Raw genomic sequence first — 13182 nt, forward strand, 5'->3', positions numbered from 1 at the left:
AGCAGGCCAACACATGCTCACACTTATCCACTTGGAGGCAAGGTTACCATGGAAACAACCCATTGCCCAGTCACCCTCCTCGCCCTCTAATGTCCTTCCCAAACTGGATCAAGTGCTGTGTCGGTGTGTCAACTACTATCACTTTCAAGTGTTGTCTAGAAATATTCAGCTTAGAGGCACATCAAAAAGTGTCTCTGGCTGCCGGCATTAATGTGAGTCTCTCTTATTTTATTTTACTTTGGGTAGAACATCCTCGCTGTCCTCAGTCAGCCTGCATGTGGGTTTGTTTGTGCTGCAGCGGGGAATGTAGAGTGGATACGACAGCAAAGGCGAGACGAACTGAGTCGGAGGAGTAAAGCTACATACATTTTCCTTCAGTGGACTTCAACCTCCAGCCTGGATCTCCGTAGCCTGCACGCTGGTGATTGAACTCCTACCGGAAGCGTCTCTAGTTCACCGCAACCCCCGGGGGACATTTTATCCTCTCACTCAGCAGGTTTTAGTTGAGCTCTTAAGCTTTTATCCTTAACCTCCTTGCTCCACACCGCACTGTAGAACATCACTAAGACTTGTTGAGGGCATCGTCAGAGGCAGGATGAAGGAGTCATGAGGGACGTCTGGTCACCTCATCCCAGCTCCTGCCAACTTAGTTATTCTGTTAATACCTGCTGTCTCAAGTGCTGCGTACCCCACAGTCTACAGTAGTACTTTCTACAGTATTGAACCGTGAAACCACCAACCCACCATCAGGTTCCACCCATGTTCTATCTCAGGGTGGACTGATCCACCGTCAGGTTCCACCCATGTTCTATCTCAGGGTGGACTGATCCACCGTCAGGTTCCACTTATGTTCTATCTCAGGGTGGATAGATCTACTGGAAGGTTCCACCGATGTTCTATCTCAGGGTGGATAGATCTACTGGAAGGTTCCACCGATGTTCTATCTCAGGGTGGATAGATCTACTGGAAGGTTCCACTGATGTTCTATCTCAGGGTGGATAGATCTACTGGAAGGTTCCACCTATGTTCTGTCTCAGGGTGGATAGATCTACTGGAAGGTTCCACCTATGTTCTGTCTCAGGGTGGAGTTATTCCCGTACGGGTCGATACAAGGATTCTCAAGTGTTCCTCTCAAGGCCTCATCCCGACTACCTGATCTCTGTTCCAATCCAGATAAATTCCTTCCTTTCTATTTCTGTCACACACATTTACATGAAAAAAACATACTGCCCCTCACACACACACACACACACACACACACACACACACACACACACACACACACACACACAGATCCTGGTCAGCAATATGTTACAGAGCCTGCCGGCCATTCTTAGAGGAAATGTGATCTGACTCATAAAACATTGATGGGCGGATATCTTTAGAAAGCCCCCGCCTCACCTCATCTCATCCACATAGTTTTTTTTCCCCCTCCCTCCATCTTCCTATCCTCCCATCCCAACCCACTGGAGTATCATGTTGACTTATCGCATTCATGCTTTCGTTCTCTAAACTGTGTCTGACCCGGGTTGAATGGAAAACCGCGGCCGTTTTAACAGCGTCTTGAACAGTTTCATTTTCTTTCTGATTCTTTCAGTTTCTGCTCTGTAAGGTTCCATCAAGATGACACCACCTGAAATTTGTATCATAAAGAATTATGCCTCAGTCAGGAAAAATCAATGATCGTTCTTTCCTACTGCTACTTTTCCATCCAGCTGTCCATGTACCTGCATTCTTTCAAGGTTGATTACATTTTGAAGCAGCCCAGGAGAGGATGAGAGAGTTGGAATAGCAGTAATGGAGTGTCGTACAAAAGCTTTGTGGGACTGAGTTGAAAAGTACGGGTTAGTTTGTTTTTTTTTATGTGTGTGTGTGTGTGTGTGTGTGTGTTTGAGAGAGAGAGAGAGGGAGATGTTAACAAAGAGAGCTGTACAACTGTCAGTACAGGAAACCCTTACACATCGTCACCTGCTGCAGGGAAATCTGTGTGTGTGTGTGTGTGTGTGTGTGTGTGTGTGTGTGTGTGTGTGTGTGTGTGTGTGTGTGTGTGTGTGTGTGATCTCAGTGTGTCTGTCATTATTTGTAGTATTTATTTGCGTGCAGTTGTGTGTGACAAGAGTGTGTTTCTGCCTCATCTATAGCCTCTAGTTATCGCTCGGCTCATGTAAGTGCCTTGAGACAAACGCTGAAAGGACCTGCTGTCTGAGCTGCCCAGAAAATGTATTTTCCTTGTAGTTGTTTGTTAGAGTTTCAGTGGTCCCAATACGGTGCCACAGGAACAGCCTATCATTATCGGACAACATGGAAGTCACAGAAATGAAGCCTTTACCTAGAACGAACACCACTCCGATGATTTTTGAAGTTGAAACGTAACTGTCAGAATCAAGAAAAGCTAACGTTATGCGAGAATGCCGTGCCTCTGCAGTGTTTGTTTAGCCACCTATTAGCAGCTGTGTTTTTTTTTTTTTTTTAAAGACACAAAAAATGGACAATAGTCAAAAGTGACACATTTTATGTCATAGAACCAAACAATAAACCAGTGTGAACCTCGGACCTTATTTCAGGCATTTAACCGTAAACCTGTTGGCATGTTCTACAACGCTAGCTTACTTTCAGGTTTGAGTAAATAAACACATCTATTAAGGAATAGAAAACTAGGATGAACATATTTGATGATACTAAAAGGGAACACACACAGATGAATAACTTAGCTTAAAGTGCTTGCGTTGTCCTAGCATGCATTACGAGAAATGTTTATGGCAAACAGGAAAAATGTCCATACTTTAAGTAACGCAGAATAACCCGTCATATTTTATCCCGTTAAATTTATGAAATCTTTACTCCTCAAAAAGCATTGCAACCTATGTTGTTATAAATCTTGTCGATGTCTACTCACTGATAAGTTCAATCATGTATTTTTTTTTTCTTTGTGTGCTCTCGCTGTCACTGTGTGGGACTCACACATTTGTCTTCCACCTCTGTTGAAAGCACAAAATTGCCCCACTCTCTAAAACCGTAGGTAGAGAGCATCGGGCTTTTTTCTTTTTTTTTTTGTCGGTCCCAGTATCTGTCCTTTCTACACGCGCAGCGACACCACCCTCTGCAGCGATGGTGGCCCTTTATTTTTTTTCCCCTCCTGCTCCATCTGCTGTCTTCACCTTCGTGTATGTTTTTTTTGTTTTTTCCCCTTTGCCTGATGCACAGATAGTAAAGCCTCTGATTTGTGAGGGTTTGGCCTTCATAAATAAAACTTGATTGATGTATTGACTGACTCGCAGCTGAATTCAACCACCTGACACTTTTTATTCACTCGGCTACTTCCAAAAGTATAGATAAGTCCCTGAAAGAAGTAGCAATGATAGCAAGTACAACGAAATGGATGCGGCAGAACTTCAACACAGGTACCACCTTTCATGTACTGAATGTCCCAGACTGATTACGGTGTTTCCACTAACAATGAATTACAGTATTAATTAGTACTGTATGAAGTAGTCACAGTCATGTGGTTAAAGGTACTTCAGTAAACAACAGTATCCAAGTTGGTTTTCTAGATATTAGATTGAAAATTCTCTACATGTTATACTTCATTCAATGCAGATTTATTTGTTGTGTATGAGCACAATTTTATTTTAATCAATTTTATGTTATTTAGATATAAAGTACCAGTCACAAATGAACGGCGATCCGAGGCTCATTAATTCCGTAATGGTTTCACTTATGGATTCGCATCTAATAAGAGTGGCTCTCTGAGTGACCTTCTTGTTTTTGAGATATATTACATTTAATATCATGTGACAGTTTGCAAGTAGCAGATCATGACTGAAATGCCAGTATTGTGTGTGTGTGTGTGTGTGTGTGTGTGTGTGTGTGTGTGTGTGTGTGTGTGTGTGTGTGTGTGTGTGTGTGTGTGTCAGACTTCTGCCAGATGGAGCTGCGTCTGCTGGCTCACCTCTCTTCTGACCCTGAACTGCTTCGCATTTTTACCAACCCCCAGGCCGACGTCTTCACCTTGTTGTCCTCTCAATGGTACATCTATCACACTCACACACTCACTCACACACACACACACACACACTTTGGTCATCTCATTGCCAAGGTGAGTGTTGAGTTGATGCTCCACAGGGTTTCACTCTTGTTCTCTCTCTCTCTCTCTCTCTGGTCTTCTTCTCTTCGGCTCCTTTGCTTCAAACTCTAATAACCTTGTTGCCATGACGACCACACCAACTGCCTTATTTGGTCTCTCCTTTCCATGGGCAGGGCACCCCTGAGCTGGTCGCCCTGGTGATTGCATTGTCGCGCTTTTGAAGTCTTTTTGTGAATGCCTGTGCATGTCAATGTTTTGCTCTGAATGTCGTTCTGACATATGCAAGTGTGTGTGTGTGTGTGTGTGTGTGTGTGTGTGTGTGTGTGTGTGTGTGTGTGTGTGTGTGTGAGTGAGCCCTCTACCTTTGGTCTTGTCATCCGTCTCAGTCAAGTGAGACTGGCAGTGTAAGCGGATTTCCTGGCCACACATCCACAGTCACAGGCTACGCTGAGGATCTACAAGTGTCGCTTCATTCTCTCATTTTCACCTTTAAACAAATGTGGTGATGTCACCAGCACTCTACTGGGATTACTGGTTCTTACTCTCTTTCTTCCATAACCCCTCTTGTCTTTTCTCACAATTGCCTGGCGGCTTCTCTTTTCAAGTGCCATTCATTTTCACTGCCTTTTTCTCCTCCACTTTTGTCTCACTCTCTCTTTCTTTCCCTTTAATTCCTCCCAAATGTTCCCCTCTTTCTCTCACCCGTCCCTAATCTCTCTGTTGGAAGCGGCTCTTCCCAGACTGTTGCAGCAAGGGAAGATAAATCAGTCAAACATGCAGAATTCACAGCCTGTGTGGTCAAGGCTTATTTCTTATTAGAAAATTGTTACTTTAAACATTATTTTAGTCTTCTCTCTCCTTATTTTTTGGGTTCTGTATTTTTTCAAGGGGGGGGGGGTATTGTCGTTATGTCAGAAAAAAATGTTCAAATTTTCTTAAAAATGAGCCATATTTGTGGGCAAAAGGCAACAAGCTTGTTTGGTTGAACTCAATAAAAATTTTGAATTGTCCTTGGGTTCTCAGACATAATAAGATGCTGGTGAAATTAAGCAGGGGGTATATTATATACTGTATATGTCATCAGGGGACTTGTGCTTCTCCAGCAGAGGGCAGTAAAAACCAGGTGAGCACTGGGGCAGAGTTTTCACTCGTCCCAATGGTGGTTCCCTTTCAGCAACCTTTATCCTCCATTTACATATTCAAAGAAGAGGCAATATAGTTCAGATGTAATGAAAGAAACACAACAATAGAAACCAAAACAAAATGGGGTATTCAACACACAACTGAAATGATTAGATATAACACAAGCGAATGTTTAAATAAGTCATCGTAATTAAAACAATGAAAAAACGGATTAGAACAGATCAAAAGAATTAGAGCCTTCTTTATGTAATAAAACAATAAAATTAAAAAAAAAAAAACGCTACATAAAAGCCTGACTGATCGATTGATACTGCGAGCGCTCGCTTCACACCTTGTAACTCCCGACATTTTTAAGAGAACCATGGCAAGTAGCATTAAAGACTGTGAGCCGTCGTTTATTCATGAGACAACAACACAGAAAAGATGATAAATGAATATTTGCGAAGTTCAGTCATCGTCTGGAAGCTGCGGTCAACGAGACATGCAGCATGTTTAGCATATCTGTAAACATTCTTGGGGTATGTGTGCGTGTGTGTGTGTGTGTGTGTGTGTGTGTGTGTGTGTGTGTGTGTGTGTGTGTGAGGCAGTCCCTCAACACTGATCAGCAGTGGCAGCCCCTCATCAGCCCCTCCAGAAAGGCCTCTGTGCAGACGTGTCATCCCTCCCTGTCTGATCCCTGGGCACCGCAGCCTCTCTACAAGTCACATTACATAAGTGTCTCTGCCGTCCACTCCTACCTCTCTCCTGTCTCCACTCCTTTCCTGTCCCACTCTTTCTATATTTTCGGTCACTTTTTACCTTAACAGCTCCCACCTAGTTTCTCTTTATTGTCTTCTCCCTCTGTCTCTCACTTTGCCAACTTTCACTTCAGCCTTTCCACTATCATTGATACTTCTCATCCTTTTTTTGTAGTTCAACTGCTCCTTTAACCTAGCATCACTTAGCAAATAAGCTTCGAACTGTAAATATGTAAGTAACACAAATGAAGAAGCAGTGAGGGAAGGGGAGGAGTCTGTAAGTGTGGACTTCATCCTGTCTGAGCAGATGAAGGAGGATTTATTTACCCAGGTAGAGTTGACACTGCAAACTATTGCTTTTACTTGTTTTTTTTTATTTTATTATTATTTTCACATGAAAAAATGCATTCCTTTTGCGCAATGTTTAAACACTGTCAACAAAGGACCTGAGGTTCATACTTCCCTTCAAAGAGAATGGTCTGAATTTGGAAAAGTTTTAAAATGAAACGACTTTTATTCTCTGAAACATCATTTCACATTTTCCTGGTTAGCTTGTATTTAACCAGGAAGTCCCTTGAGACTGACTTCTCTTTTCCGAGGAAGAATGAAACTGCATGTATCCTCGCTATTTCTGTTTCGAAATAGAACCACATAGAGTAAAACATTCATTCTGCTTCATCAACTCAACCAAAAAAAGTAATCATGTGTGGCTCTCACATGTGAATGGAGAGATGTGAGCGACCAGTAGAGGGCAGCAATACACCTTGGCTGCATCTAATCTGCAAAGGACTAAAAGAAGAAGACTTTGTAAACCAATCATGTTGTTACTTCCTGTATAATTGCGGCCCGAGACTCTCCGCGTGTCATATTTGGCTCATATTTTGACTGTTGCAGCCATCGATTCCCTCCAAAAGTGAAAATCGTTCTGAATGATAGAAAAAATAAAAAAAGATTTCCACCTCTAGAGTTCATCTTTTCATTTATTCACACATTTAACGGAACCTGTTTGATCTGAAATGCTGGTCACTGCCATGGTTGAAATCTGTGATTAAATCAGATTAATTTTTGTTATCGCATAAAAGCCCTTAAAGAAACACGTTTTGTCCTTAAATCTCTGTCATTCAGGAAGAGGGTGAGCGAGGATGAGGTGACCTCTGAGGACCGCGAACAAGCCAAGCGAATTGTGTACTCTGTCGTGTACGGGGCAGGTGAGTACTCATACACAATAATAATAATAATAATAATAACAATAGTAATAATACAGATATCTAGCAGCTAGCTGGCCTGAAGCTGGATTGGCCCAGAGTGGCAAAGAATGTCGCAACAGTTTGTAGGTCAACAAGTGGTTCACAGGGTAAAAAGGGCAACTGTGAGATGAAACCGAGGTGGAAGATGGGTCACAGTCGCACAAAGATGTGGCTATTTAACTCTAGGATTTGAGGCTGACTTTAAACCAAACCTCCCTGTGGTTTCTGCTGAGAGCAAAAACTGTGTTTCTCTCATGTTGTGGACCACATTCTTGGTTCCACATAACGGACGAAGATGGGGGCGGATAAGATAAAAATAGAAGAAAAGAGTGCAAGGAAGATGAATGTATAAAGCACCCTCGTGGTCCATAGAGAGGCGCGCGCGCGCGTGTGTGTGTGCGTGTGCGTGTGTGCGCGTGTGTGTCTCACTTGTGACCCATTTATGGTTCACACACATGTGCTTGTTCTTGTAAATGCACACAGACGCTCGCACACGGCCTGAGTCTGACATCTCAGTGACACAGGAGACTACACAAATATTGATGTTTGCGTGCGTGTTTGTTTTAAAGGTGGCCCACACCGGGGCCAGCTACGTGCACATTTTTGCACGTGCGGGAGTGCGTTTATGCATCTGTGTTAAATGCATGTTTACAAGTGCGTTCATCTGTGTGATGGGGAGAGGATGAAGTTTTACAGGCAAGCTGCATTCTTCATCAGCTTTTATTGCCAGCGACCACTTTAAATGCTTTAAATGTAGAGTAACCGTTTTGTTTTTTCTTGTTTTTTTCCATAGGCTCACATAGTGGGTCGGCTCGGATCTGAGGCCGGGCAATTTCAAAAAATATGATAAGATTAGAGCGGACACTCTTTTTTACATAAGTACTCTCATTTTTATTGTAAAAACCCATTAAACTACGACCAGAATTTTTGGGGGGCCGACGAGGAATCGACTTGAGCCAAATGCCTCATCTCCAAAAGTGTGTCGTCCACAATGATTTATGACAATGAAGCTCATTTATCTCTAATGTTTTGGAAAGATTTAATTCATCACTATAAAGCTAAGAATATCACACCGGGGAACGCGTACCACCAGTTGTTGTACATCTGGTGGCACAACAAAGTATATATTGATTTTGCACCCAAATTCTGCAAAGACATTCTCCTTCTCTTCCTCTGATGGGCTCTGACCTCGATCAATCTCATTCCAGAGGCACCAACAGTCACAGGTAGAGTTGGGCGGGTCTTCCGGTGATGCACACCTAGTAAGGCCCTTTAGCATCTAACTTGTCGCCCAACTTGCCCAAATATGGATAAATGGTTGAAACAATCTCGAGCCTGCTCAGGGGCTTCCAGTGCTAGCAGAGCTAGCATTCACGTGAGCATCGCTAGCCTAGCCACTGGCCGCGCTAACACCTGCTGGGGTACAGGGGGGAAAGTCTCAGGGGGTATTTTTTAATTATTTTTTTTAAATCTGTGGAACCATTGCTATAAAGTAGAGTGTAATGGTCTGTTTGTGCAGGAATGTGCATTCCAGGTTCTAACTTGTCCGTTTCCAGATGCTCGTTGATTTGTCGGTCATCTGTTTGAGGAAAAAGGTATCACAGTTTCTATTAAGCTGTCATGATTCAGCGTCCATCTCTGCCCCCGACACACAGCTGAAGCTGAGGAGGTGATTGGTCTCTGATTTACTACCTCCACAGGTGCTGCTCCTCTGGCTCGCCACATCAGTAAAGTGAACCAGGTTCTTGCTCATACCACTCACAGTCAGGAATTACCAAAAACAAATACAGCCAAATGTTGATTCTAGAGATTTAAAGGTACCCTGATTAAAGAGAGGACCAATATTGAATGCTCAAATCTATTTTCAACCTCATATGCTCGGGTTAAATAAACCCTTCTGCCCCACATTTGCTTGCTGTGACTGCAAAAAAGATATATGCTCAAAAACTCCACATTATGTTTGATTTAATCAGCTGTGACTTTATGGCACATGATAGTCATCTGGTTCTACACACCGGGAATGGGGCCAGCGCTTACTGCTTTAGGTTGAGTGCGCTCAGGCTGCTCTCATTAGCGCCACAAAAACCCATGCTCTCGAGCAAGAGGAGGCTGGTATTTCTACATTAGGATGAAAACAAACAAGCTCACAAGAACTCACACCGATGAATGAAACCGTTCCGCACAACCCCATAAGACAAAGGACTAACGGCTATTCACAGAAAAAGAAAAAAGGTCAGTGTTAAACTGCAGATAAGATGTGGAGTGCAGAGGGAGACAGAGAGAGTGAGTGAGAACTGGGAATAATATCAGAGATGTAAAAAAAATGTAGGCTAGAGGCAAGAATCAGGGGGGTTGGAGTCAAGAATAATGTAGGGGAAAGGGGAAGAGTAAAGACTGGGTGGGGCCGAGTGAGGAACAGAGAAGGGGAATGGAGCGAGCGCCTGATCAGCATAGACAGACAGCTCTTGGAAGGATGCGTTGCCATGGATACCGAATACTAAAATGAAGCTTTCTCTGCAAGACAATAATCAGGCCAGGGAGGGAGGAGGGGCAGAGCAGTGCTATGGACTCACACACATACATACATATGCAAATAGGTCAAGAAGTAAAATGCCCAGGCGATAATGTTGCAGGGATGAAACGTGAAATAAAAGCCGGTGACAGCATGTGTAGGGAAAATATTGACAATTAAAATATTACCTTCTGATTAATGACGGCTTGTAAGTTGTGACCTTCTTAAAGCCTTTTTTTTTTTTTTTTTTTTTGCAAGAGTAGACACTTTTTACAGAAACTTTTTTTTTTTACAAGGAGGGTAAAAGACAAGAATGTACTCTCTCCAAACAGTAGAGTCGCAGAATTTGAAGATGAAATGAAAGAAGGCTGAAAAAAAAAAGTTGAAGGGTACGAGAGAGAAGACGCGCAGGGAGCCTCAGTAATGAAGGATAGAGGTCACTCCCTAAACTGACCTCATTCAGCAAGAATGTGGGGATTCAGCAACACGCACGACACAAAGTTAGTGGTCTCTGGCACCTCGCCTTGATACAACCTAGTACAAATTCCCTGTGTCCGGTATGCATAGGATAAAGTATCACCACATAGAACTTGTAGGTCAATGCACAGTGAAACATGTAGTTAGGTCACACTGCGGGAGAGGGCCGTGGTGGTGTCATATTTCAGGTTTAGAAGCTTCATATGTTTCTCACCGCTAACAGAAATACCACACGCTACAGAAACTATATGTTTCTGCAGTCTGGTGGTGATTGTGAATCCACAACTGCCCCCCCACCCCCCCACCCCACCCCGCTAAGCCTCCTATAGGAAGAGGGGTATCAGTTCACAATGAAAGTCTTAGTTTGAGGTGAAGCGCAGGATAACAGGAAGCGGAGCAAATAGTTCGACAATAAGCCAATCGTCTTATAATTAGGCCTTTGCAGTAATTCAGCAAAGGGCTGGCACAGAGTCGAGGGGTCGATTAATAAACAGAGATCATACTCTGATTGTTTTTAAGGAGCCAACTGTTGACCAAAGAATAACTGAACTGATCAAAAGATCCTGTGAGAAGCTAAGGAGTGACTGCAATACAAGAAATGTCTAGAAGGCTTCATTACATGGGCTATAAATGTAAATATGTTACAGCGTTGGGCTGTAAATACACTAACTAGACACAGGTGAGCATGCCAAAAACTAAAACAAAGGCAGGAAGTAAAACATCTAACCCATGAGGGGGAAACTCTCACATAAAACAGGGAAAAAAAAGAGTCAGAAGTTAAATGTAACATCCTGACGGTTGTCGCCAATCATGCAATGGGAACACACTCCCCCCCAAGAGCTCGAAACCAGCACTTCCTTTATCACTCTTTCCTTACCCATCTACTCCTCTTTAACTGTACTTCTTAGATTTATCCTTTCATATACACAGTCTGGCCCTGATCCTCCTCTATGTCTGTCCCTTCTCTCGGGCCCCACATTCTCTTCAGTCTAAAGCCGCCTCCTCCTCCTCTGGTCTATCCCGTCGCTGCTCACAGTCCACTTTGGTAAAGGTTCTTTCACTCCTCTTAAATCCTTGTTGGTGTGTGAGCTCAATTCTCAGCAGTCACATCATCAGAGAACACTTCATATGGCAGCTGTACTGTATGAAGCCATCCAGTTGCGCTATAAGAAATCGTAGTGGGGGAAAAAAATCCCTCGGACTACACCCCCGTACATATCCCCTCTGAAGTTACATCTGCACCCCCGCTAGTTCTTTATTCTTTAAGTATTGTCAGGTTTCCGTCAACGTATTTGGATGCACATTTTGAAATACTGCATTTGAAAAGGTTTACCTTTTACGAAAAACAGTAAATGTACAGAATTGGAGAAGGCCCGCCTATTTTCAGCAAGCTCTGACCTGACGAATCTTTAAAGGTCACCTCGAATGAAAATCATCGTTTTTGTGTTTTTTGTGTTTATTCAACGTCCTCCAGTTGTGGGGAAGACACACGAAGTGTGAGGCAGTGTCATAACCTCTGTTTGAAGTATCTCCCCTTTTTTGAATCGCCGCGAGAAAATGGACCAATGCGTTTTTGGCTGAAGTGTTATGTCACAGTTCAGCCAGTGCCCCCCCACACACACTCGCACACACTGAACCCACCCCTTTCACACACGCCCCTTTCACATATTTTGGGAGGGGGCGATTATGCGAGCGAGCCGAGTGAGTGCAGCGTCTCTCGCGTCGCTCGCTCGCGCGACACAAACTGCAGCAGCAGCACTGACTGAGCAGATTGATTGAATGAATTGAGACCTTTGTTTTATCTGCGCTGTCTGTCGCTAGCTGGCCTGGCCTGGCTTGAGGGGGAAGGAATCTCCCCAGCCAGCCAGGCTACCAAGGGGCCAGGCCACCGGGAAAACTCCCGGTTGTCCCGACGGCCACCCCGCCACTGCATATACGGCTGGATCTGCGAATGGGCCATGGCTACTTGGTATCTTATCTTATGAATGTTGTTGTATGATATGGAATGTTGTCAATTGACAGTAGCAGTCACACTTAGCACCGGCGACAGTTAGCCGAGAAAGTGGGAGTACCTTCTATTCAGTGACAGTGAGGGCAGCCAATCACCGAGTAGTTAAACGAGGTTGCCAGTTAAACAATGGCAACCGATTGCCGTCAACTCATGCACTTGCATAAATAATGAAGTTGCCAGATAAGGTCAGGAACGACCCCAATAGGGACAAACGACGCATTCCAAACCCAACATGGTAACATAGCGGTTTCAGAGAGCCTTTAGGAAGCTTCTGAGCCATCACAGAACCAACCATTTTTTGTGGGGTTACATATCACACCACAGAACAAGAATAAATACCCCATTCAACCTCTCTATGGCACTCCCTTTTCTGACTGTCTGTTTCCCGCTGACGTTGTCTTCGTGGATAGTTCCTAACTTTGCCTTCCCTCCGCCCCGAACACCGATCCACCTGCTACGTCTTCCAGTGGCTATTTCTTTTCTTGCTTTTGGACCCAGATGCACAGTGCTCTCACAGGGTGCGCAACAGTGTCCTCACTCATATGACAATGAAAACAAGGATTGCTGGGAAATCTCGTCAGTCGAGTCTTCACGCTTCTTCCTCTACTCTCTTTTTACAGCCACAGCCATGCTCAACATTGCCTTTACCACCGTTTGATAGCAGCAGTACTTAACCTATTTTATTCTCTCCAAAACAGGTGATGATGCCGATTTCCTTTTTTTTGCAGCTAAATTTGCTTAGAATTTGCCCTACAATTAAATGGAAGCGCAGTTTCTGAGTGAGTTACTAGATCGTAACTCCCTGCAGGTCGTGAACGTCTGTCGGGGATCTTGGGGATGAACTTTGAACAGGCCAGCCGATTCCAGGACAGCTTCCTCCAGACCTACAGAGAAGTACCAGCATTCATCCAGAGGACCATCCAGCAGTGCCACAGACAAGGTGCCTGTCTCTTACCAAAGATATAAGTCGT

The 13182-nt window shown here is 43.8% G+C and overlaps 1 protein-coding gene across 4 annotated transcripts in view; it reads left to right on the plus strand.

Moving 5' to 3' along the window:
• Window positions 1–13182, plus strand: part of poln (polymerase (DNA directed) nu) — a 48948-nt gene that overhangs the window by 27643 nt on the left and 8123 nt on the right. For 3 of the 4 annotated variants that reach the window (XM_086197037.1, XM_086197036.1, XM_086197035.1), the window contains 3 exons: window positions 3915–4026; window positions 7090–7172; window positions 13020–13151. In XM_086197037.1, the coding sequence (XP_086053163.1) occupies window positions 3915–4026; window positions 7090–7172; window positions 13020–13151 (327 nt within the window). Of the gene's footprint in view, window positions 1–3914; window positions 4027–5814; window positions 6176–7089; window positions 7173–13019; window positions 13152–13182 lie in introns of those variants that run through there. The other variant, XM_086197039.1, reaches the window with a different exon arrangement.

The sequence above is a fragment of the Aulostomus chinensis genome, chromosome 24 (assembly GCF_037954235.1).
Source record: "Aulostomus chinensis isolate RoL2024-O1b breed Wild chromosome 24, RoL_Achi_v1.0, whole genome shotgun sequence".
Lineage (NCBI taxonomy): Eukaryota > Metazoa > Chordata > Actinopteri > Syngnathiformes > Aulostomidae > Aulostomus > Aulostomus chinensis.